Here is a 27,823-nt window from a genome sequence, read left to right on the forward strand (position 1 = left end):
CCAGTACATATGAACACATCTTCCTGAGTCTAAATATCAGAAAACACCAAACTGACATTAAATATTTCCATAGATAACAGATGGTTTAACACATCAGTCCCCACTTGGGTTGCCTAATGCATCTGAATCGTGTTTTGAAATATAACCCAAGGTTTGGAAAATCTCTAAGGTTTTCGATAAATGAAGTTTAATGTCAAGACTACTCAAAGCAGCTGTTTCTACTAACCATGCAAAATCACAGCCAGTTTTTTTGAGGGTTTTTTTGCATGACCCAATGCAGAAATTATGTAATTTAGGGGTCCCATCTACCTCCACGCCCACCATTCTCCAAGGAATAACATGCTTTACATGAAACTACAGGAAAATAACAGCACACATATCAGAGCTTCATATGTGCTGTCACCTAGGACTCAAGAAAAGATGTTTGTGTTTAGCACTGTACTTCTACCTAAAGCATGCTGATTGAATGGCTACTCCAGTGCTCAGCATCAATGCTTTTGGGCTATTTGAGCTGCATGTTTCGTGCCAACATCAGGAAGATGGAGCAGGAGGTAGGAGATGGGGTCTGTATGCACATCTGCTGGTCCTCTCGGCAGCCTGGGAGACCCACGGGCAGGAGCTGCAGCGTGGAAACTTCGCTCCCTTCTCCAGGGACCTTCTCACACCTCTGGAGCCCATCATCTACCTGAGGTCCACGAGCTGTTAATCCCATCCCCTGCTCTGCATTCTCTCATTTCTCTCCTGGACATTGTTTTTCGCTCCATGAACCTGCAGGAGCCCCTGGAAGCAGCAGCGCGTCCACACCGTTTGCTCCATGCCCCCGATGCCTCCTCTGCTGCCACTTGCCTCTCCGTGCCAGGGACAACATGCCCAGCACCACCATCACAGGCAGAAGAAATGCAACCAGCAGTTTCCACAGACAAGCAGAGAGGCCTTGAGATTGTTTGCCCCGGGGAGCACAGACTGGTGCGCTGTGTTATTTACAGAAACACGTAACAAATGCAACTACACACACACTCACCAAAACAATTTCTGCGCAATTCTGCAACATTCAAACCGTTATTTCTTCTGAAAATCAAAGTCAGTAATACTGCAGAAAAGGGATGAATGATTTTGCAAAGCCATGACCAACTTTTTCTGCGGTTTGGGATCTACGAACGGCCTCGTATGCTCCAAAGGGTAATTTTAGTGTTTTACGATCCTGCCTAGAAGCTCTTGCAAGACTGAGGAACCTCATGTTGTTAACAGCACACAAAACTCTCATAGAATGCAAATCTTCTGTTAGACACCCCACCATAGAGAGAAGTAAACTAGAAAATAATCATTAATAGATTTATTAAGGAGCAGATCTCAACATCTCCAAATCTGAGTAGTCAGACACATGCTAATAGAGTTAATTTACTGAATATTCATGTCCTGCTTCTAAAAGAGGCAGAGATTGCATCTTACCATTTTCTAAATCTGACTTTATTACAGGTACAAGAGAGTTTGGATAGTTTCAGCAAGGCCTGTATTAGCAGTTTTATGTTCTTTTAATTGCTGACATGGAATGTAAATAGTTTCCTCAATTGCTGCATACTTCCCATTCCTGAAGGAAGGCACACCCTTTGACAAAGATTACCAGAATATAAAGTTAAATCCCTGTTTACAAAAGGAATTAAATCCTCCTCTACTTACTGAAACAGAGCAGCCTGTGCATGGGGGATCTACATAGCCTTCAAGGATAGAAAATGAACAACTAAGGAGCATTAAAAATAATGTAGAGAGCTCAACATTTGGGCCTGATGTTGAATAATAAAGTGAACTGGATTTTTTCACAGCTGAGTAATCACAGAATGGTCTGGGACCTTCAGAGCTCCCCCAGTGCCCCTCTGCCATGAGCAGGGACATCTTCACCAGCTCAGGTTGCGCAGGTCCAGCCTGGCCTGGGATGTCTCCAGGGATGGTTCATCCTTCCTCTTAGCACAAAAAGCTGCACTGCTTAGGTCTATGGTCTCTCTATTCCAGTAAAAAACCCCAACTCTCTGCTGCTTTTATTTCGCAGCAGGGAAACCTACAGAACTCATAGATCCTTGCTAACATTTACAAAAAGTCCTCCCTAGGTTGAGAGTGATCTTTGATTTGCCTTCAACGAGCAGCATGTAGTTGCCCTGATCTGAATTCCCACAATATATTCTTGAGATGGTCTTAGAGGAAAAGCAGTTTGAGAAGTTAAACTAAGACTTGGATGACTTTGGTTCCGTTTGTCATGGCCTTGCAGAGAAGTGACTTCATTTCTGTACAGTTCTGTGTCCCTTTGTAAAAACTCTGCTGGGTTTCTGCCAGTGGGACCATCTCTACAGTAGCCCCTGGTGTCCCCTCTGAAAGCTGATGGATATGGGTGGGAGTTGTCAAGAGCATGTGGAAGAAGACACAATATTTTTCATCCCACAAACAAGGGCTCAAGCTCAGCTTTGGTCATGGGACTTGTGAACAGCACAAACATCCCATCATCAGCTCCTTGACACCAAACCCATTAAAAGTCCAGAGGGGTTAAGCTCAAACCCTTGATCCATCTTGGCTGAGCAGACGCCGATGGCCACTGCACGGAGGCAACCGCGGGCAGTGCCGGGAGGGCGAGTCCTCCAAAAAACCTTCCAAAGACTGAAGGATTTTCCACATTACCATAAACAACAGGGCTTACCACAGGAAAGGAGAACAAACCCAAATCGAATAAAAGTAATGACCAACAGGAAAACGCTGAGAGGCAACGTGTCCATTTTCAGTCCCACATAAATGCAGACGACCATGGAGATTCTTGCTCTAAAAGCAACGTTCAAACACACATGACCCAAACTGGAACAAAATTCTCTTGTTAGGGACCAGTAGCCAACGTGGCCCTGGGTTACTTTTAAACCCTCAATTTTAAAATGATAACCCTTCTCTGAGAACCAGCAGTACAAAGTGAACATGCAGCAAGGGCACTTACTCGTTCCTCTCCAGATCGATGACCAGATGTTTACTCTCAGCTTGTATCACAAACTGCAGCAATGACGGGTGATTCTGAAAAGGGAAAATAGAGTGGGTTGAGTCCAAACCCAAAGCCCATTGTCCCACACCCCTCTCTGCCATGTCTGTGGTTGCAGGGAGGAGCAAACAGCTACAAAGAGAAGTGTGTGTGGTGTTCCAGCTCCTTAGTCCTTCGTGCCACCTCAGTGCGAACAAACATTGAGAGGCAGCAGGATTTCAACCCCCTGTCTTCAAGAGGCCACGATGCACCCTCAAGCAATTGTATCGCTTGCAACTTTGCCCATCAGAAAGCGTCTCGCCTGGGAAGACAAGCATAGTGATGCAATACGCATCAGTTCCAGGAGACATCTCACACAGTGCTGAAGGTTCTCTTTTTCCTCTCTATATAATAGCATAACTGCAATAAACACTACTATAATCTCTTATCATTGCTCTATCTTGCTGTATACGTACCACTGCACATGTGATCTAAGATCATCGCGCAAACGAAACATAAAGTACACTCATGCTGAACTATTTTTCCCTATAAACAGCTAAATGTTTTAATATGTATTTTATAACTTTTAATAAGGAATAATTAAGTTGTAGCTAAAAAAAGAGCTGGGAATGTGGTCAATGGTACTATCAAGTATCTCTGCGAGAACAGTAGGCACAGTATTTGTACATATTCAAGCATTTAAGGGAATTTTCTAAACAAGACATCCAGAGCCAAGCACACGGAAATCCCAGTTGCACTCCAGCACGGAGCAGGGACCAGGACATCTGGATTGCATTTTCAGCACCGTCAGGGCTGCGTGCAATCTTCATCTTGCATTCCCCTGATTCTAAAACAAGTTGTTTGCCATCTCAAGCATCCAAAGGTAAATAGACTATTTTTTTGGAAGCTGTGAAAGAGCATCAGAAAGGTCTGGTGATCCATTTGCTAGCAGAAGCAGAAGGAGCTGGAGGCTCAGACACTTGTTTGCTGCAAGGGGCAGTGCACCTATAGAGCCTCTCAAAACTCTACTTCAAATGAGAAAGCACAGTTTATGATACACTAGTTGCTCTTAATCCAAAAGTCTGAACTTGCATATATTTTAAGCCCGTTTACATTCAACTTTTATCTCATTAAAAAAGTTAACTGGATTGCAAGACAGTTTTTCCTTGTTTTAAAATCCCAGCAGTAGCTCCATCAATCAGTTCTTCCTCTGTACACCCAATATGCCTTTCCGAAGACTTCTGTCAGCCAATCGCAATACTGAAGCAGGATCATTCTAGGGTTCTAGTATTTAATTGATTTATTGAGAAGTGTGGCTGAATTTGTGATTGCTGTAGTGGTGCCTTGATGAAGCCCCAGCTGCATGGCAGTCAGAGCACCCCACCTACGAAACGCGTGGATTTTTACATTATTTAGAGAATGGCGAATGTTTCTTAAAAAGTGAAATTCTGAGGAGGCTGTCGTAGACTCAACAAAATTGTAATTTTGTTATAATAAGAAATAGCTGACAGCTCCCCAGTGCTCTCGGAGATTATTGCGCGCAGAGCGTGACTGAGATCCCGCTGCTTTCTTCTGTGTCCTGCCCCACTGCTCGTGCAAACTCAAACGTGTTTTCTCTCTCCCCCTGCAAAACAGCAACATTATTGAAATTCTGCATCTCTGTGAACTTTGCAGAAAGCAGATCCCACTAGAATACTAAATAAATGTTCAGACTATCCTTGGCATTCAGCAAACACATGGGAGTCATTTATTGACATGAATATTTAGAAGCACTGTTGATTACCGCTTGAATATCAGCGCATTGGTTCCAAACCCCGTAAGATATAGATACTAGAGAGTTTTTAGAGGGTAAAATACAATTAATTACAATATAACACAGTAAATAATTAAGATATTGCAGTAGCACAAATGGACCCTTTTCAGCTAAAGGCCCTCTGTTAATATGGAAATGATAACTGTTTATTCATGCGTTCTCAGTGGTTCTATTTGACAGTCAATCGATGTTAGTAAGTTGTAAAGTTAAAAAAGCAGCTGCAGAATAAAGCAGACTGGTACAAGACAAAAACATCTCAGACAATTCCTAAAGCTGGAGCTTCTCATTATCGAGCACAGTAATGGCCCCAGTTAGGGTGCTGGGCTGCTTTGCATGGCACCCAGGTTCAGATTCTTGCTGTACCATCGATTTTTCTCTCAAACAAATGCCTCATTTCCTTGTTTGCCATCTGGGAAGAGATGAAACTATACTACTTCTTATTCTGACTGCCAGTCATAAGCATAAATACAGGAAAAATGACACGCTGCTCGGGTGGGATGGTGACTGGAAACACATAAACACCTCAAATGATACATCTGTCATGTGAAAGAAAAGCCCAGATCATTCAGAAACAGTGGGATATTTTTTGTTTCCTCCCCTTTTTAAGGTATACACTTGCGAAATAAACTATTTTACACTTTTTTTCCAGCAGTCGTGAAGTCTCCCCTGAAGTATTCGCGTGGTTCTGTACCAGACCTTAAAAGCTGATTTGGAATCTCTAACACTTTTCCCTTACAATCAATATTTCAAAACTGAATTGCAACACGCAATGGGAATCACCATAAACACAGATAGTAGATTCCTGTTGTATATTTTCTGTCACAAAAATTGAAAAGGCACGTTGTGAAGGCACATTTCAGGAGGAACCACTCGTTATAAACCTTTCTTAAGAACTGCAGGAAATCATTTCCATGTTGATACCACAACTTATTCCCACACTGATGTCTTTAAAATTATCAAATGTGCAAGTCAAGTGAACCTTATAAGAGTAGCAGCATTTAAACCATCATAATGTCGTGTGCTTGTACCTTCTTTTCTCTACTGACATGTTTTCTACTTCTCTCTACTCTTTAAGTACAATTTGCTGCTTTCTTTTTTTGGCAATGTTTTTTGTAGCGTAAGAAAAGGTTTCACCAATGCACACAAACCCTTCCCTGGTATCTGAAGAGGCAGAACTGACTTTGGGATAACTGAAGCAGTACCCCCCATAACTTTCCCCCCTTATTTACAGCACTTACTTTCAAAATTTACAGCAAATTGTATCAGCAGAAAAGGAAAACTATTTTCCCCAGTAATTTTTTCCTTGCTTGCTGAGGGATGCACTTTGAATGTGCATTAGTGAAACATAATATTCTAAAGGAAAGCAGTGAAACAATAAGGTAAGACCAAGCAAGAACTCTCAGATAAAGCAGGTTAAAAGCACATGAGTAAAGCAGCACCTGAACAACTAGAAGCTGGCGAGACAGCAGCTACTTCTGTCGGAGTTCTCCTGTTTTCTTACAATGGGATGAAAATCAATACGCACTAGTAAAACTAGTTCAACTAGTACATGTGTTTAAGTACTATTGAAGTTTTTGTCGCCTTTTGAATCACTTTGATCTCCAGATCTTTAGACAGAAAGAGAAAAGAAAGGATGGTTTGGAGGTTAAGGACTTCCTGTGTGAAGCTGGAGATGGTGTTGGGATCCCAGCTCCACCACGGACTCGAGTCTTGGCTGGACACGACGTTTCATTGTGGGAAACCCCAAACCCCTCCAGTTGAGCCAACCTACTGCACCTCATTCTTTCTGGGCTTCACTTACCCTTGTCCACTTCTTTCCTCCAACTTAAAATCTGCAAAATGGACCTGACAATAGTTTTCATCCTCTTGTCTTTGTCTACTTCACGTGTAAACTGATTTAAAGACATGCTGCCTAAACACAGATGTGAGCAAATGGGTACTTCTGGTGAAGGAATCGAGACAGTACAAGAGCAGTGGCTCAAAAATAGCAATAACACTTTTTTTCCTTCAGCTGCTCATGTTTTATCACATCACCATGAATACCAAGACAGACTCTCAGTAACAGATCTGGAGCTTCACACACTTTCAGGGACTTTCTTATAATAATATGACAGCCTCAAAAAAAAAGTCAGTTTTTATGCCTGAAATACTAGTAGCTGTCCATTTGGAGTAGATTGGTTCACCTTGGTGGGATGCCCATTCAGGAATCTGAATACAAAGTAGTTGTCACTGAGCATATTTTTCTGCACAGTAATGTAGGAAAAAGTCTTAATCATTTCTGGATCATCTCTTCCTTCGGGCTGTGCAGTTGGCAGGGGCTGTGAAACACTGCGGTGCTGTCAGCTTTTCCCTTGATACTGGCTGTTGAGATCGGGATAGAACACTTTGAGTCATTTCTTATTACATTTGGAGAGAGAGAAAAGTGATGAAGTGGACAGTCTTAATGCACATGTCTTTACACCTTCACAGATAAAGCATTTTATTGGATTAAGAAACATGAATTAGACCGGCACAACTTTAAATACAAAATATTCTAGCAATCATGTAGTGGAAATAAAAGGAAGTATCGATAGACAAGGGAAAGAGTGCAAATAAACTCAAAACAGCGGCATTAATTCATTTGGAAAGCGAAGCGCATTTTCAGCTGTATCAGGTATCCAAATCCAGTATTTGAGAACAGAGATCAGCACAAGAAATAGAACCAAAAGGGATGATTTTGCTTCTCTGGTTTTGAAGTTTTAATTATATCCTAACATGGTAGACTGAAATAGGCAGGTTTGTTCAACCCAACAAAGTGGTTTCCAGTCCCTTCAGAGCTGCTATTAACTCCACTAAAGCCAACCTTGCAACTGACTTGGCATGGGCGGTTGAGTCGACCCACACCCGCAAAGTGCCAATCAGAGATTGCAGGATCCATCCTGACGGGTCACCAGCGGGACGCTCCTACTCCAAAATCGGTCAAAACTGGCACCATGGTAAAGGAAAAAAACCATAGAATGTCCTGAGTTGGAAGGGACCCACAAGGATCATCAAGTCCAACTTGAATTTTAAGGAGAACTACAGATTGCCACTAGTTGTACGCAACAAGATTTGTGCCATTCAACATGGACCAGAAATAAAAATGCAGCAAAAACTCGTTTAATAATTAGTTGCCTGGGCTTTAGTTTGAAGTAAGAGAAATCACATCATCAGTGACAAGGATAGGAGAAGAGATTCTGGAAGCTACTTCAGCCTTGCACAAAGCTCTTACCAGCCCATAGAAACAAAATACAACGTTCCTGTAGGATAGGGAAAGAACACTGAGATGCAAAAGACAACTGTCATTTCTTTTGAGCAGCTACCACAAAGCCAGCCTGGCTCTGATAATAGCTCATGGATAGTAGCTTAACACGGTGTTATACAAAGCAGTTGGCTTTAGAAGAAAATCAGTGTTTGCTCGTGAAAACAGCGAGAGGAATAGGGAAAAGACATCTCCACAGTGTGGAGAAACCAGAATATGTACCTGAAACTTGAGCATGTATTTAAAATGAAACTAAAGAAATAGCCCATTCATGCAGAAATTCCCCACTCACAACCAGCCAACCAGGACTGTTGCCTTTTGGTTACCTGGTTTCCCCCAGCATTGCTCACATCAAACCAGACTCAATGATGTGATAGCCAACATACCCTACCAGGGGATAATCTGGGGGTATTTTTTAATCCAGATTCTTAAACTGTGCAAAAAGCCCCAACATTTACTCTAAGGATAAGACCTTGTTTACTTTCTCCTCTATGGTTCTTAAAGCAGAAATTCCAACTCAAAAACAGTGAGGGTCACAAGTGTGCGTTATCTCTTAAGCGTAGCTCTGGAAATTAAGGACTTCTGAAATACATCAGGTAGTTACATTCCACACAAATCTAGATGCTTTTTCTTGTATCTGAATAGCTAACGTAAGGAATTAGAGATTGCATAACTGAGGAAAGAGTACATTATTTCCAGTACGTAAATGTACATAAATTCTGTGCCATTTTGTGCTATCTATATGAAAATACCTTTTTCTCCCCACTTTATTTGTCACACACCGAGGTCATGTGTCGGCGTCTTCACAAGCTAAAAGGCTGATATTACCCCTCTACTATCTATAATACACAAAGAGAGAAAAACTAGAAAATCTGTAAGAAATAAAGCCACCTGGGGAATCTTACCATGATAACTGGAATTCCACCCAACAAACACAAGCTGTCTACAAAGTATATACCTTTAAGATAATGACAAGCAGCAATGAATACTATAAATTGCATGCCTCGCTTTTAAATCAATAAGTATTTCTTCTTTTTCTTTTGGTGTGAGTTCAGAAGCCGACACAAGAGGTTGTACTTCCTGCAAACACCTCCAAACCCAAGCGATATTTCGTGCGGACATGAAAAGCAGAAACATCCAATTCATATTGGTTTGGCAGTTCCTGAGGGCAGCGAACTCAGCTGTGCTTTCCTCACTGTCAAATGACAAGCGTGTATCCCTGTGGTTGTATAGAATGAGTAGCAACAAAGGGAACGGAGTGTTTTGCAGCTTGTTTTTTTTTAATGGCATTGCAAAGAATCACAGCCCCTTAATAAATTGGCTGAGCCACTCCAATCACGGAGGAAAGAGCTTCCAAGTTTGTTCCCAACCTTAAAATGAAATGGTTATTTGGAAGCAGAACGGTAACACTTTTCTTTCTTGCTGACTGTACAAAGAGATGTGAGATTCTTCTATTTGGAAGGCATAATTTCTATTTTGTTTAGATTTAAATACAATAAATGTGTGGGTGCACTGCTTCTCTACCACTGGCAGCCCCAGCCTCTGGCCATCAGGTTATTTGGCAACATCTGCTGAAGCTCCTATGAATCCCTATAAAGGGCTTTTAAAATTAACAGTTCCTTGCTCACTGTTGGTGTCCCAAGATCCCTATTCCGAGTTAAAAATTCAAGCAAATAATGCTCAAGAAAGAGGAAATTGAGAAGTTAATTGTGCCAGACCAAAATCAATAAAACCACACAGCTTTAGCACACAGTTTCCTGGTTTCCATGCAGAAATACAAAGCTAATGACTACTCTGGGATAGGGAAAGCGTACTTACAGTTTAGCGAGATCCTTTTGGCGAGGTATTTCTAATTCATGTTTTTTTTTAAATTAAAGAATAACCTGGCTAAAACATGCTCAAAATGTCATAACATTATGGGTCAAATCTTCCATGAGCAAATCCAAAATACCCAGTTTGATGTTTTAAAGAAATCTGCATCTTCTGAGGCTGAGCTGTTGTGCTATGAAGTTATTTAGTGTCAGTAAAAAGTCGGGCATGAAAGCTGAATTCAACATTTACACCGTATTTTCATTATCAGGCAATGAAGTTGTCTTAAAATGTATTTATGTGATTTCGCCGGCTAAACAGGGATTATCAGAAAATTCACAGCTTTATACATTAAAGAAAACAAACCGTAAAATGAGTTCTTTCTTCTTAATTAAATCTAAGCAGAGCAAATAGGGCAGTCTTGGTTTTTAAAGCAGCCATCCAATTATCTGCTGAACTATACTGGTTAAAAATAGGTCAAAAAAATCAATACTCCCTTTTCAGGACAAACTTGGAAAAACAAAAATCTTTCAAAGATTCCTAAAAACAAGTTCAGAGAACAAACGTGAGCGAATTATGAAGAAGGGGACTGGTGTTGCCAACGCTTTGAAAAAGCCGATGGGGAGCGAGCTCCCCTGTCCTCTGGTTCAGGATGTGGTTTGGGAGAAGGATGCGAGTTGTAACGCAAACCAGCCAGTGCGAGGTATTGAAGCCCTTCCTGTATCTTTGCAGCAGGATGGATGCAAACCAACATAAACCAACGCTCGGTGTGTATTTATTGCACTTCTCTGCGCGCCTGATGACCTGCAAGGAGTCTGCTCCGCATCTGGGAGAGGGTGATTCGTTAGATTCACGGATCACAGAGGAAGGAAGAAAGGAAAACGCAACAACATATGGTTTTGACTGAATGGAAACGACTGCAAACTGTGAACTCAAGTTTGTATTAAGAACAAGTAATAAAAATAATTTAAAATATATATGCTTTTAGCCAGTTTTCATTTACTAGGGCCTGTGGTGATAAGACAAAGGGTAGCGGTTTTAAACTAAGAGAGTAGATTCAGACGAGCTATAGAGAATAAATGTTTTAGGCTGAGGGTGGTGAGAGCCTGGCCCAGGTTGGGCAGAGAGGTGGTGGATGAACCATCCCTGGAGACATCCCAGGCCAGGCTGGACGGGGCTCTGAGCAACCTGAGCTGGTGAAGATGTCCCTGCTCATGGCAGGGGTGGCACTGGGTGCATTTAGAAGGTCCCTTCAACCCAAACCATTCTGTGATTCTATGATTTATCGCGATGTGTCCCAAACAGGCCCCCACTTGAGCTGCTGCCTGCCACCTCTTTGAAGGACTATCTCCATAGATCTACCTAAAGCCACTACATTTTGTCATTTAGGTAAGGACTCCATGGAGAAAATGAGTTTTTACCCAGACCATGAGTACAACTGGCAAGTCCTCAGCCGGGAAGCAGGTCAAGAGCAGCAGTGCTTTTTAATGGGAGTTTGATGGAGGGGTGTGTTTGCTATCACAACATGTTCCCTAAACCAGCCGGAAAGACCAAGCCTTGCCCATCCTCTGATGCACCACAGCCTCGCCAAAGGGGTCAGGCAGGACACTGATTGCACATATGCCCATTTTAGCTTTTTGAAAGACTTGAAAATATAAAGATCTTTTTATTAGTAAAAAAAAGATTAGCTGAAGAGTTTGGTTAAAAGACTGATTACTTTGCTGCCCAAAAAAGTTAGAATAGAAATACCCACAGGCCTGTAAGTCTCTGGGGGAGTGTTTGTGTTGTCTCATATTCCAAAAGGCAACTAGATATTATACAACACAGCCTCGGAGGGCCGAGAAGCATATGGCAACTCATCCTCCTGGTACCTGCTGCATTGTCAGGTCTTCTTGTTGCAGCCTTTTCCTATCACCTCGGATGACAATGGGTCACTCTGTTAGAGGGAGGTTTGACACCTAAAAAGTTCAGGCCCAACATCAGAAATTTTTCTCTGACTCAAAAACCGACTAAAACCTGGCATAGGAATGAAATAACCTGGAATTTGCTCAAAGTAAACCCGCAGTCACTATACAGTATTTACACTGCACGTACCAATCACAACTGTTCATTTTGCTATCAAACAGATGGGAGCAAAAAGTACCTCTTTCCTGGAATAGATTATGTGCTGCTTAAACAATGCTTTGTGGAAGGCTGTGCGAGGAAAACAAACATATCGGTTCTGTAGTAAAGTGTTACAAACCAAAACTTAATAGAGCTGGCAGCTAGGAAGCAATTGCAGTGGGTCTTGGTAGCCTTAGTTATTGAAAGCACTTATTGCAGACAGTCCTTTGCAATTTGGGTAATTATCATGTGAGTGAACAGCTGTTGATATTTGCCAATTTTAAATGTCTGTGAACTTCTTTGAGGTCTCTGCCATGTAGATTTAGTAAATCCCATTTGAGTTTAAAACTACACATAACTTTAAAAGTAAAATTCCTCCTTTTTGTAAGGACACTGGGGACTGTCACCTCCTTTTACTAGAATTTTGATTACAACATCGTGTTCTTCCAATGTACTTAAATATCGAGGTCAAGCTTGGCCTGTGTCAAAGCCTGTATGTCAACTATCTACCCGCTGTCATTGTATTTTATGCACCTCACCCCTTTGTCCTGCCACTTTTTCTGTGAGTATTCCTATCTCATTTACCAGACACACATCCACTGTGTTTTATCAGAGCTGGTGCGAACAGCAAACCTGACCCGCTTTAGAAACACCTCTTCTCTCCTTCTATGCACATCATTATTGTAGCGTACATTTGTGGGAACCCAGAATGTGCCGTGCACTGGGGGTGATCAGAATTCTGAAGATAATTCCTGAGTTGCCCATGATAAGAAATGGCACGTCCTCCAGATTATCACTGCAAATGTTCTCCCCAGTGGGAGATGTCTGGCACGCCGAGAAGGACACGAGCTGATGAGTTCCATGTATTTTGCATGGGGGCTGTGTGCACAATGTACTTGTGTACGCTGGGGAGGTGGCAGATAAGAGAAACATGTTTCTGGGTCAATAGGAAATTAAGTCCAATCTGAATTGTGCCCATCACAGACATTATCTGAGCCACCTTTAGGTCTCTTTGGTGTCACCTGCATCCTCAGAGCCTTCTGTGACTGCATCAGTCCCGGCATGAAGGGTTCTCCGCATTCACATAAAGCTGAAGAGCAAAACTAAAAATCACAACCACCCTCCTCCCAATGTTTCCATGGTTCAGCTAACTAACAGAGAAAGAAAGAACGCAAAATACAGTAGTAGCTGTGTCCACCGAGAAGCAAACTGAGATGGCCACCCATTTCACCAAACTGCAAGTCAGCTCAGAAGGCTTCAAGAAAGCCCATAAATTATTCTGTCACTGGAAGAGGATTTCAGATGCTTTTTGTCTCCCGTCAATACAAATCTGGCTCCGCTCAGTAAGTTATATTAAATGCACATGTATCTCCTTGAAGCCACATTTCATGCTCTCCAAACATCTTTCTCTAAATTAGATCCTTTCATATTCCTTGAAAAGCTCAGTTCTTAATTAGGAAAGAGTTCTGATTTTCCATTTTCATTAATTCATTTGATTTCAAGATTTTGAAGCCAGAGTAATTGCAGCTAAAGGAAACTTATTGAAAGGCAAAAGACACAATCGGTTTCAGACAATGAGAAATTTAAGGATTTTTTGAACGCAAGTGAAGGGTTGGTCTAAATGTCCTGGCTAAACTGGATCCTTGACAATGCAACAATCTCCAGAGAAGGAATGATCTATGTTTTGCTTCTCTGAATGAACTCGGAGGGTTGGCTGGATTAATGCTTAAATCACTTAATTATTTGGCTTAATTCACATGCAGTCCTTCACTCTCAGATCCCTCCCGCTCCTCTCCTTTCGCACTGCTCCACTGCACCAGGTCTGTGCCAAGATCTCTGAGCTCAGACTTCATCCTCTCTAAACATCTTTTTCTATTATGTGGCTCAGATTAAATCTTCTTCGTTAATTTGTTATTGCAATCACAGATGTGCTTCTGGATTCGAGTTTCCTTTTGCACTGCAAATACTGGAATGCAAACCAGAAGTGAGGAGCCGGTGTCTAATTTCCACTCTTTCAAACTGTAATTTGTCTCTGATGACCTTTTGAAGATGACAGATGAGTTATACAAAGACAGATAAAATATTAATATTTTTTAAATGAATGGAAGGGGAGATCTCACCCCGGTCTTGGGCTACTCAAGATAACTTGACAAACTTTCCAAAGCTGTACTTCCAAGACACATGAATCATTTTTATATCCTGGAATGTGCCCTAAGAGAAGGAAGATTTCCTAGTAAAGCAAATGACATCGCAAACCTGTGGGCAGCACTTCACATTTTTCTATTTAATTAGAAAGAGACTTTACTCATAGATACCTCATCTATGCATTTGCATTCTCATGGAAAATAAATGACACAATGTAGTGTAGAATGCTCAGAAAACTTATCTAAGAAAGTACTCCCTAGAACAAAACCATATGTTTTATTCTGAACAATACCTAGAGATTTCAAGTATTAATGACCAGCATATTTCTTGCCACAAAGGCACAGCCAAAACACAGATGAAAATGTCATTACCATGAATATACACACCCCCACCCCGTAAATAAGATGTATCTATTAATTATAAAATAGATTTTTAAATATATCCAACTCGATTACAGAAGGCAAATATGCATCTAATTCCTCCTGTGGGTAATTTGCTTAAGTATTGTCGTTTGCTGAGTTTATAGAAAATCTGATTCTTTTCTTATTACTCCTAAGTTCAACAAAAATAAGCTATAAAGTGTTATTTCTCGAACAAGCTCTCTCATGACATATCAGATAAACTTGTGGGTCTAAAAAATAACTCCTGTATCAAGGTTATATAAATTGATATTAAAGCTCAGCAAGTATCTGCTTTATGCTAAATCATCTAGAAATAGCACACCCTTTCCCCATTGAAGGGCATGAGGTAAATAACTGAAGAGGAGGTAAAAACAGATAATCAATTATTTCAGTCGCCTGCAGGGTTAGTGCTGAAATTTTCAGCCCCTTAGAGAAAAAGTAAAAATCAATATAGCACAGTATTTCGAGATAACAAAGAAAGAAACGTTTCAAAGGCACTTGCGACATGTGATAAAGGTCTAAAGAGAAGCTCGCTGTCACCTTCAGCTGCTCTACCACACAGTGCAAATGGACACAAATATTCCATTTCTTTGCTGAACTGACTGCACTGGCTTAGAAAACAGAAAAATAAACATTCTGCAGAAGGCTCCTAAAACATTTCAATTACCCAACCTCAGTCTCATGGACCAATGCAGCAAAACGGAACGAGCAACAATATTTTCCAGTTCAGCCAGTGGATGCTGGAGTCGAACACCCAGAGGGACCCGACAATGGCTTTGAAATGATGGAAGAAAGCGACATTTGTTTGTGCAGCTAAAAGATGAGGAGCAAGTCAAATTGCAAGCTGCAAACTCTATTTTAATTGTTCTTTATGTCACCGGACCTCTCTTCAAATCTGTCAGTGCAAAACCCAGGCTCCAGTGATGGGAGAAGACGGTCCATCTGCCTTTCTGCACAGCTTTCCATTCCTTTTGTGTTAACGCACCATTCAAGCATGGATTTACAATGTCTCCCCCAGCTTCTTGTCACTCCATTATTCGTACGAGTCCCACTCTATTTTCCCTGCCTTCCCCAATATCAGCCGCCAGTGAATGAGCACAGGTAAGAGAATAATAAAGATTGTCTGAGACAAGCCTGTTTTATGTGGTTTTGCCTGAGCAAACGCAGTAAAGCTCTGACAACACACTGATTTAAATGTCTGTGATAGTCTCAAATTCTCTGTTTCTTATTTCACTTTCACGCATATTTTTTCCCCCAAGATTAAACCCCAAAGGAAATTTCAATAGAATGGTTTCCCCAAGGATGGGCTGTGACATACAGAGTATTTAGGTATTTGCGCTAGATGAATTGTGTGCCATATGCTGCTGAATTTCCATCAGCTTTGGAGATTTATTGTGTTCTGAGGGAACATTCTCACTTTTAGACCCAAGGAGAACCCAGACCTAGAGCTACAAACCAACCATCCTTCGTAGCAAAAAAACCAAGGAAAGATAAAATGAAACCAGAAAAATCATATTTTCCAACTTAGCATTGGGGAGAGTTGATAACCACAAGAGAGATATATTACTGAGTGAACAAATCTGTTCAACACCTGAAAACGTCTAACAATAGGCATTATCTACCCCAAACACACCACGCTCTGCATCCTGTCGACTTCCTTCATAACTCCTGACCCGAAACTGCAGAAAAGATACTGAAAGGAAAAAGAAAGGAAAAAGAAATACTCACAAGCAGCTCTGGACTGAACATGTTTTTATCCAGATGATACTTAAAAAAAAAAAGCAGCACCCAAGCCCATCACCATGTCTCTGTTCACTGCTGATTAAAAATAAGGCAGTTCTGCAACATGTGATCCACCGGGACTTCACAACCCGAATGGCCCACAACGTGGTTTCAATTACTTCAGGCTTATCGTAAACAGTTGAAATTGTCATCTCAGGATTTGCTCTATTTATGATGCACTGCAGTTCAGTCCTCTCCTCCCTGACCACTTTTTGAAGCTTTGATGCTGCTCAGGAACAGATGACATGGGTCCGAGGCTGCTGCTGCCGCCCAACGTGGTTCGTGGCGTTACAATCCCCGAGAGCCACCCAAGGGCCTCTGATGAAGCCTGAGTATTTCTGTTGAACAACTTTTCCATAAAATCCAGAAAGAAATATAAAATAGAATTTCAAAAGATTCATCTCTCCGTGCAACTTCTATTTACAATATTTTATAGTGTATACTTTGGAATTAAAGTGCTACTACAAGGTGCAGTCAACAGTTCGCATGGAGACCGTATTTTCTTCATAATGGCTTATACATCTCTTTCCTGAACCCCCACAGTTCCTCCGAGGAAGGATTTCCTCAAGCTCTCCACTACTGTTTGTTAAAACTCTCTTGCATTTTCCTAAGAGTCTCTATCACGGCTGCAACCAAGCGCCTGTGAGACAGCCAAGTGCCACTATCTCCATTTACAGATAAGAAACCATGGCACGGAGAAGTTAATTGATTTGTCCATAATTACACGTGAACTGTGTGGCACAACACAACATTTAACAAGTCCTTCTAGAGCCTTAACTACTTTCTCCCGAAAGCAAACCTCTTCAGGTTACAAATATACCAACCTCGGGGCAGCCTGACCCAGCCCTGTGATTTCAGTGTCCACCCTGGAATGAATAATAAAATTTAAAAGAACAGACAAAAGGTTCAGCTTCTGCTGGGGCATTTTCCCTTCATCCAGTTGAGACAGGACTATGGTTAATGTTTTAGTTGTCTACGCAGTATTTAGAGCCTGGTTCTAAGTTGTGCTAAACCAATAATTACAAGAGAAAGAAAAGCTATAGGTCAACAAAGTCTTCATCTTGGGCATGAAATGGGAGCTTTAGGTATCTGAAAACTCAGAAGAAAATCCCAAATCTTATTCTTTGAAATGTAGAGATGGCAAAAGTTCGCAAAGCAGATTTTGATAAAGGTGAAAGGATGGTCTCCACATCAAATAATAGAATATATGGCTATGGGACCTTAGAGGTTCCTGCCCCATGTCAGGATCAACGATATCTCTCTCATTAGCAGCCGTTTCTCTGGCTTTTCTGAAAATTAAGGGCACTCTGACAGACTTGAAAAGCTTCCCTTCCTCAATATGTGCATGTAAATACATCCTTTTCTCATTATCTTCATTACTGAGCCCTTACTTGCTGCCTTGTAAGGCCATTCTTCTTGTCCCTGCTAGACAGGGAGCATATCTAACAATGACACACAAACTAATTACTCCCTCTTGCTTTCCCGCAGCCTTTTCCACACTGGAAGATTCATCATGTCTCTGCCCACCCCGTGCTGACAGTCCCCGTCCTTTGGTCCTCACCACAGGCCACGGTTTCAGACCTTCAGCCATTCCCTTCGCTCCCTCCTGTGTTCTCCCCAGGTGACCTCCCTCTCTCATTTATTTTAATGGCTGTTCTCCCGCCCAGTAATTATTCAATGAGGATATACAGGGTGTTTGAAAAAGATGGACCTAATTGGAACTCACTTCACTTTGAAATTGGGTCCATCTTTGTGAAACACTCTGGAGAATGAAGTGCGTACAGTCTCCCACCCGCACTCACGAGTACTCCAACCACTAGATTCTTAATGAACAGGTTTGCACCCCGCTGTTGCTCTCGAGCTGTTCATCACTCCTTTTTTAAAGCAAGAAGTCCAACCTTTCATTGAGGTGTGCACCTATGCTACTAAATTACCACTCCTTTACAGCACTATTTTTTTTTTAAGGCTTAATGCTGCACGATGTTGCATATTTAAATGAAGTTCAACATGAGCGTATGAAACTTTGCCTGTTAAAACATGACATATAGCACCGGACTTCTGGTTTTTGTACTCCTGAGTCACACAAGTTAGCAGAATGCAAAGAGGACGGCTTCTGGAAAGGTTCATTAGTGGCTCTATAAATAGCAAGAATTTGCCAGATATGGGTATTAGTATGCTGTATCATAAAGTGTCAGCGAACATAGTATGTTTAGAGCAGGACTTTGAAGCACAAGAGCAAGCAAGAGCCTTTTGGCAGGTTTAAAAATACATATAGTCTTTTTGGAAATGTTCATGCAGGCTCATCAACATATAAATAGAGAAGGGCTCTGCAGGGGTTCCTCCTACTGTGCTGATTTCCTGAGATGATGAGGGAAAGCGTGTTTTAGAGCCATATCACGAAGCTTAACTGAGAAGTCTTGCTCACCAGAAGACTGAAGAGTTTCAGCCAGGAACTCGGGCGGACAATTCATGGAGGTGCATGAGAAAATACCATTTGAGGGCTGAATAAATGGGTTACAACTAGACAGGGAGTTGGGAAGAGCAAAGGTGCCACGTGTGTGCTCATCCCCTGCGGGACTCCTGAGCAACTGCATCTGAACCGCCTTAGCCCAGGGCTGCTGCATTATTCCCTGCGACAACAGTTACTTGCTTTTATATAGAGACTCTGTTTTTAAAGAAACCTAAATGTCGTGATACATTCGGTAAAGAAGGTATACCAACTGCCTCCCAAAACAACTCAGTCATATTTTAGTTTGAAAAATCAAAATTCAGAGATAAAAATACATCGCACATACAAACTTTACCTCAGGCTAAATACACGGGACAAGTTATTTCCTCTCTATCTATCAAGGCCGTGACAGTGACATTGCATCAACAGACAAGACACAGCTCCCTAAAACTGAAGAAGCAAATTTACACATTCAGGGAGATGCAGAGGAATGATTTTGTGGGAAAGATAAAGACAGCAATAAATTGCCATAAGATTTTATTGTTGGCTGAATAATTTTCTCACCAGCTCACAACAGACTGGCAGGTGCCAGACAGCTCAGGAACTTTTGGAACTCTCACTGCTACGACTAGAAAATAGAAACATAGAATATAAAAATCTAGAATGTAAAAATGTAGAATGGCATGGTGGCTGCTGAAAAAACAAAGCCCACAGGTGTTTCCAAATCATTTGACTTGACTGTGATGGCTCATGTAAGAATTCAGCATCAGAAATACACCTTGGTGAGACACAGCTTGGTGTTTTACCGGTGATACATTGATTTGCCTTTCACTGAGAAAGATTCTGCTGGCAAAACCAAACCAACATCACCATGAATGACTTCAAGCAGAGACTGGAGGCTTCCTCGAAATTGCTCAGTAATGAAGGCTATGAAGAATTTTTTTGTATTTCTGTTAAAAAAAAGAAACAAAAAACAACACAAAAAGAACAAAACTCCAAATTCAATCTCTCTTTGTTACCTGCCAAAGCTTATTAGAATTATAGAAAAGATTTGTTCAGCTCTAGCACCAAATAATGAGGGATCCCCCCACCTAGAAGACACTTATCTTTATACACACCACCCAAAATATCTGTAATAGGTGATCCTGTTGCAAATTTTAAGCTCTTTAATGATGACACAGCTAATATCCACACTATCAATGACTGGATACTGGTTTTATTTCTGTTTCAATACACTGCGTTTGGGTGTTTGTAGTCATTTGGGGTTTCTCCCCCCTCCCGCTGCCTAGTCCTAAAATTAGAGCAACTCTATCTGCATATATGAAGTTGCTGACATTGGCAAGTGTGCTACAAGGACACGCTGATAAGCTCTCTGCTTCCAAATGTGATTCCATTGCGGAAGCCTCGACAGGAATTTCACTCAATGCTATTTATCTTCCCTTTCAACTACTTGATTTTACGATCTGATTTCAGCACACAAGCTTGGTGGCACCTTATTCTCACATATTGTTGCAAAAATTTTTCAAATTGTCATTTAACAGCTGAATCCTGAGACAAAGCTGGAAACAGAGTATCTGTATATATGTATAGATATATAGATGGTATAGGCATAGATAGTGATATACATACTACATCAATATTGATACAGACGTAAGTACTGGGACATTCAGGAATGCAATGGGGATGCCTCGGGAACCTCTTTTAAAGAAATGGCCCCCAAAGAGTCGTCATTCTCTCCATCTCAAACATACAGATTTGGAGAAATTGCCCAATACTAATGAAGGCTGAAATTAGAGTTGATTTCAATTCCACAAGTAGAGATTTGTTCTTAAATTAGTTAGTAAAAGATGTATGGAAGCGTGTTGAAACTAATACGTTTGATTTTAAAAATTAATTGATGCTTGATGATTGAATTGCATATTTGAAAGCAGGAGAATGTACACGTGAAAGAAAAATGCATAAGACACCAAAACACCATTTCTCAAAATGCTGCTTAAAATAAAGTGTTTTCACGTCAACATCCATCTCCCTCAACGAAAGGTGATCGTGCTCAACTTGGACTGATTTATACGGCTCATCATACACTATAAAAATCTCAGTTAATGTTCTTCATAGTACTTACAAGCTGCTCTCAAATTGCCTCCAAGATTTTAACACTGAAAATCCTTGTATGCAGCATTGCAAACACTCCTCTTTAATTCTTTAGGAACTAAAGTCTTGACAATATTTGTTCCCTTGCTCTGAGAACACATGCGTGATCTATGCACACATGTAAGACATCACTCTTTCCCCAGAACCGCAAATCCTTGCTCCCTAAAACTTGTACAGCAAGAGTACAAACACAAATAATACTTTTAATCTGAAAAGGCCATCGGCAAAGTCAAATCGATCTCCCGTGGCTTGGTTTAAGCTTTATTCCCATTTTATAGAGGGAAAAGGGTGGTAAAATGGGAGGGGTTTGACTGAAAAAGGGAAACAATTGAAGTTTCCATCTTGAAAAATAAGACCAACTGTTTCTATCAATGAGTTAAATTTGCCATCTGCGACTTGCAGTGCGTTCCCAGGCTCTTGGTCCCTATGGTGTCGCCGTTTCCTTTCCTCTGTCCCTGCGGGGATCCCGGGAATTGGCTCTTTGGTCTGGGGGGGTCCTGCAGGTCACAGTTTAAACCAGCCCAGCCCTGCTCAGTCCCTTTTTACCTTTATAACCAACACCCCAAAGCAATTCTACACTTAAACTTGCAATGAAAAAGAAAGAAGAAAAGGCGGTCAATATTTTGAAATGTATTTTGGTATTGAAGCCTTTTGCAACCAGAAATCCTGAAGTAACAAATAGAATCTCAATATAGTATGAAATATAGCACTTCGTGTTTAATTGTGGGCATTTAAATTGTTTTTAATTTCTCTCTGCAGAGTGTACTTTTGGGGTTTAGTTTTGGTTCTTACATGGCTCAGTCACTTATTCACAGTCATTTCCATGCCACAGTGTATCTCAGTAGCTACTTCACTAACAAACACGACATCTCTTGGCAATAAAAGGTTAAAATTCACTTTGCCCCCTGACTATAACAGAAATACCTTTGCAAGCTAATGACTGTAACAGGCTGCTCTGTTCCCAAATAAACATTCTAGGGATTTCCAGAGGTGTTGTTGTGTTTTGCTTTTTCTTTTTTCTTTTATGTTTTTTTCCTCTCCCATCTTTTTAATTGAGGGAAAATAACTTGCAGGGCACAGCCAGCTTAGATGCTATTTCAGTCAAAAATGGGTGTATGTTTTCTTTCTATATACTTTTTAAACTGAAAAAAAAAAAAAATGCATTTACACAGCTTCTGGATATTCATTTTATAGGAAAAAAATAATCTTTAAAGCTTCTCCAACTCATCTCCTCCTGCCAGCTTCCCTTGCCAACTCTGTCTTCATAATGCCAGTAAATGCCAAAAAGAGTCTGGTTTGAACAATGTTTCTGTCTGTTGAAAGCAAGAGAAAGGCAGTTTATGTTGGAGATACTCGATTTAGTGATCCCACTTTTCATTCTGTTGCTGAAAACGCATCCTGGCCGTGTCGGCGTAGGCAGAGGGGAGCGTGCAAAGTTAAACCAGAAATATGCTAAAAGTTGCTCTGAGGACAAAATTACACAGTTCCTCTTATTGGCTTTTCCCGCAAAAGATTCATTTCCAGAAACTCCCCTCTCTGAAAAAGGCAGATTCAGTATCTGCCAAGGAAATGGTCCTTTTTGGGGCAGGGATACTATGGCTGTTTAGATTAACACATCTGAGAGCTTTTGCCTCACCATCACTTGCCAGGAGTTGAAGCAGAACCTCCTTCAGCAGCCTTTCTTTTTCAGTACAAGATGTACTTAATGTGAAAACACCGAGGGAAAGATGATGGAATGGGTGAAACTCAAGTAAATAATGTCATCTGAGAGACACCGGTGTGGGATTCCATCCAAGCCTGCTGCCCGAAGAGCCTGCCATCTCCAACACTCACCCAGATGAAGTGTCCCGGAAAACTGCATCCACCAGCGTGTAAAAATTAGGCGTCTCAGTGAAGATCTGATCCTCCCCTTGCTGGGCAGCAGCTTTGACTGAAAACATTTACTCCTGTGCTCATTTAATTCAAGAAGAGACTGGACAATGTCCTCAGATACACAGTGTGACCTGTGGGGTTGTGCCGTGCAGGGTCAGGAGTTGGACTCCATGGCCCTTGTGGGTCCCTTCCAATCTGGACATTCTATGAATCTATGATTTAAGCAGTGTCAGGTAACAAATACAATTCTCCCAAATACTAAATTAACTAAATTGTGGGTACCTGTGAAGAAGGCAAATCACTCCAGACAGTGATGACTGTCTGGGAAGGATTTGGCAGGTTCACCCTAAAAGGACCATTTTCGTGTGGGACTTCAATGCTCCTCAAAAGATGCGCTCAGTGGAGGGGGAAGGAGCAAACAAGGAGATGAACCCTGCCAAGAAACTGCCCAGTAGCTCCTGGTGGAGATCAATGGTCAGAAAAGGACGAGGGAACAAGTTCATTCGGTAGAAGCAAAGTAAAGTTGATCCTAAGGCGGAACACACAATAAGGGCAAAGGAATGAGGGCAGGACCTAAAAGTACTTCATTTCCTGAGAGTGATTCAAACTTCAGAGGAAACAACATATGAGCACCCTGGGACTTGGGGCAGAGGATGAAAAGGCAATGAGAAAGTCAGAGCTGGAGATCTAAACAGAGCTGGTTTGCTGAGGAGCAACGAGAGGTGACGAGACCCCTCCTTGGATTCGGTGGCCCTGTCAAAGCAACCGTGTGTCTCTAAGTGCTGTATCAGGGTGAGCAAACACACACTTGAGCACAACGTCTATCAGCAGCAGATTTATCGTTACACTGACCAGAAACATCCCGGCAGGACAGGGATGATGAGATCAAGTCCGGTAGGACGCCAGCAGAGCCTGGCAGCATCCCCCGCCACACACACATCGCACAAATTATCACCAAATGCACTTCGTCTCCAATCTCACTGAGCTTCATCACTCCACCGTGTCCACAAAGCTGTAAATTGCAACCATTTTGTTAAATTAAGCTCCAAAAGCTCAATTATTCTTTAAAACTGTGTCCTTGAAGACAGACAGTGCACAAAGGGGACACACAATTTCCTCTAGACAGAAATCGAACACAAACTTTCTGCTACAATATCCCAATGATATAGATCATTTTTACCTCATCTACACAAGCTTTTCAAAAGCAATTAGCAAGTTTTTTGGCAGTTACTTTATTGCTAGAAAAATAGTAACTCTTTGAAACCCTTGTATTGTCAAGATATTACTACTGCATTTAAAAAAGCCTTATTATCAATCTGAATTATTTTTTCTTATCAAGCTTTAAACTGCTTCTAACCTCTATGGCTTCTTGTTACAATTCTGAGAATGAGAAATGTTTCTATAGAAGAGCTAAATCAACTGGGGTTTGAGTAAATCATATTGGAATAGAATTATAATTCAACAAGAAAGCCACCAGACTTGTTAATAACAGGACTCGGTGGATCAACCAGCTAAATTTACCTCTTCACCCTTAAAGCATACACACAGAGTACAGTTCAATTTACTAAGGCTTCCTGAGATAAGGGTCATCATCACAGCGTATGTCAGCAGCTCTCAGTTGCCATGGCCTTCCCCTGCTCAGAGGACTTGAGGCCTTGGAAGGGCCCCAAGTTCTGCTGCTGTTACCTCCAAGCCCTCAAACGACTCCTTGCAGAAGCTGAACACTCCACATAGCAAGAGCACATGGTGGGAGAGAGATCCTGCTGTAGGAATCGTGGTGTGTTCGGTTTGACTCAAGGCAATCGCAATGAGAATTAAGAACAAGAGAGATTCTCCTTTTGCCCGTAAAAAAAAAAAAATACATAAATCACGTGTTCATAGCTGGAAAGCAACGCATTATTTCAATCCAACACTGAAATTCATACCTTACGCTCGCAAAATCTGTTGCAAGAGACATGAAATAGCCAAGTATAAGCTAAATTAATTCAATATGAAAATGTCTCGGTACAAGCACTTTACAAACCCGGCATAATGCTGCATAATTGCAAGAACTTAGTTTTAGATTTTAGTACCAGGTCAAAGTGTTGCTAGCATTAAGATGAACATATTTTTTCCATTTTCTTACAGAAAGTATGATGTGTTTGTTTGGTTTTTTAAATGCCAGTCTGAAAGCTCACGTTGAAGAGCATCGCTTCAGCCCCACCACCTTCCAGAGGAACGTATGAATGGATTCCTCGAGCCCGAATCTGAGACGCTACCTCATCGCTGGTGGGTCCCAGGCAGCAAACGCAACAAAGCGCTTCTGCAGAGTCGCATGGCGTGGAACCGCTGGCAGCGGGAGGCCGGGGGTACGGGCAGACAGAGCTCGCCCAAGACTCTTATATCACTGCAGATCTTTACTGGCCAAGTATGACAAAATTCCTCCCAACAGCTCAGCATGATACAGGCTCATGAAAGGGACTTTCACCCCATCGAGGGCTCCAAGATGCTGAAAGGAGGCGGGGGGTGTCTGGTGGATGGTTAATATAAAACTCTCTGTTTTCTGTTTATTGAAATAGCAATCTCTCCCAATAATATCTGCTATTTATATTGTGCATAAACTATTGCACAAAACTTAACACACTGTATCACTTAAGCTAAAAATGAAATGGACCGTTTTCTGGGATGAATCCCAATTGCTTAACACTTCCCAGTATGCCCAAGCGTTTCAGGCAGGAAATGAATACTCGTGTATCTCGTCTAAACTGGGGCACTGATTCAGTGCAGACAGAGAAAAGAATTTCCCCTACTCAATCACCAACACAAAGATTTTATTGGTGGTCCCAGCTCCAGGCATTTCTCAACCCTGTAGCTGCTGTGTAAGATCCGGCAGCTCCCCAGGACCAGGATATACCTAACGTTTCTAAAAAATTTCATAAATGAAATAATCAGATTGATCGATTGGTTAAACACAGATACGGGGCTGCCTGAGACGCAGAAAATGTGTTTCCTCCATGAGGAGGGATGGCTTTAAGCTGCTTTAGCTCACCCGGTGAAGCAATCCAGCCCTGCTTGCATAGTCACAGACATTCAACCAAGAATCAGAGGAGGTGACACACTCCCTTTCCATGCAAAAATTATGCTATTTCTGAAATGCAGAATGTTATTAAATAACAAAGCACATTTGAACTAATTGGCTCTCACAGTGGCCCTACAAGGCACGGCTAGAGGTATAATAAAGCAAAACAAAACAACCCCGATTGTTTACTAGGCTATTAAATTAATGGCTACCAGGTTACTATTTAAAGGCTCAAGGTGCAGATCGCCCGTAGAATTTTATCGAGGATTAGTGGAGTTTCTCCCACCGCTGAGCTGCCTGTGCCAAGCTGCATTCCCAGCTGATGACACAGCCCCGGCAGCATGCACAGCTCTGCCTCTTCTGTGCGATACTCGTGAGTCATAAAAATATGGAGAGGACTATAAATTCTGTTTATGCCTCTCTCTCTTCAGATATGTAAAACAACTATGTAAAAGAGCTCTGAAAGCTGTCCTCTCAGTCTTCAAAGACTTGTTTAAGCAGCGCTGTATGATTCCCCTTAATACAATTGTCTGGAAGTCTAAACTTTGGTAATTATTTCAAATGAAAAAGAACAGCAGGAGGCTCTGTTGAAGGGAATATAAACAATTATCACTTGCACGAAGGCTATGCCAGTTACGAAACCAACTTGAATGGCTTTGCTCTTGAGAACACCGAGCACTAAATTAATTATCGGATATAGCAAGCCTCTCAGCTGTACTCCATACATCAAACCCTATATGAGTGTCGCACGAGACGTGCAGCAAAGAGGGGAAATATGAACCGCACAGAGATCTCATTAAATTGGGGTCTTTCTAATGAGAGTGCCAATAACTTCATAATAATACCGAAGGTGGTGTGGTGGATGATAGACTGGACTATGATAGACTGTGCCTATTCTGCCAGTCTGCAAGAGAAATGTCATAATGCAAGAGCATAAAGACAGGATCAAACGGGTAAGGCTCATCCCTGCTTGGCAGGTTCGAGAACGTTCTCAAATCTTCAGCATTATTCCTATGGCTTTTTAACAAATTTAAAGTTACTTCTTGACCCTTCCAATGATTTTTTGTTTCAGTGGCAAAAATCCCTATTTCAGTAGGTGTTGAATTAGCCCCTTGTAGTAAAGGCATGGAAAAAAATGCAGAAAGCTGAAAAAAAAAGAGTGCAACATCTGATACATTTGATAAATCTGGAGAATCATAAAGATAACTAACAACTGTCAGAGCTCATAATGTTTGTACAGATAGTGAAGAACTTCACATTGAGATTCAAGTAATCAGTGTGCAGAATGACATACAGATAATCAAGATTCTGATGTTTGTTTATGAACACGATCCATAACAATACTTCGCGAATGAGGCAGGCAGAAATGCAAAAGCCACTTCTTTGCAAGCTCAATGAGATGCAATGCATGCTAAGCAGTAAAAAATGGCAATCTTCTGCCACTTTACATGCAGAATCTCCCGAGCTGTGACAAGCATATACTTAAAAACCACAAGAAATATGGTCTAAGTGTATATTTATAGCTGGCTTCATCTTTATCTTTGCATTTCATTGCTAGAGTTTATATTCAAAGCATAACATACCACCAAGAAAGAAAAAAAGAAGTGTTGCTACAAGAAAAGGAATTCTGTCTACTCATCTTTTTGGAAAACACTTCTTTAAGATTTCAATTTGCAAACCTGATTTATAACAGCCCAACCAAAGGAAAGGAACTGACTCACACGAGCTCGTAATCTGGCCTTGAAAGCTTAAACTTGGTGAAGGAGTTTTAATGTTCTCTGAATCCATCTCCCTCTCCCCAAAGGGGAAGCGAATTTCTGATTTATTTGGATTTATTTTATGGGTGTTGGAGCCCAACATTCATCAGGGAGCCCTCTGCAGGTTTTCCCATCCTCTCTGCCCACCATGGGCATCTTGCTTTTCCTTTGCTTGCCTCTAACCCCAACAACAACAGCTCCACAACTCCTGGTGTGT

General features: G+C 41.4%; 1 protein-coding gene across 1 annotated transcript in view; it reads right to left on the reverse strand.

The window, feature by feature from the left end:
* The window catches only part of ADAM12 (ADAM metallopeptidase domain 12), a 171,803-nt gene that overhangs the window by 122,393 nt on the left and 21,587 nt on the right, over nt 1–27,823 (reverse strand). The window contains exon 3 of the mRNA XM_065843291.2: nt 2,969–3,042. Coding sequence (XP_065699363.1) covers nt 2,969–3,042 — 74 coding nt within the window. The remainder of the gene's footprint in view (nt 1–2,968; nt 3,043–27,823) is intronic.

The sequence above is a fragment of the Patagioenas fasciata genome, chromosome 8 (genome assembly GCF_037038585.1).
Source record: "Patagioenas fasciata isolate bPatFas1 chromosome 8, bPatFas1.hap1, whole genome shotgun sequence".
NCBI lineage: Eukaryota > Metazoa > Chordata > Aves > Columbiformes > Columbidae > Patagioenas > Patagioenas fasciata.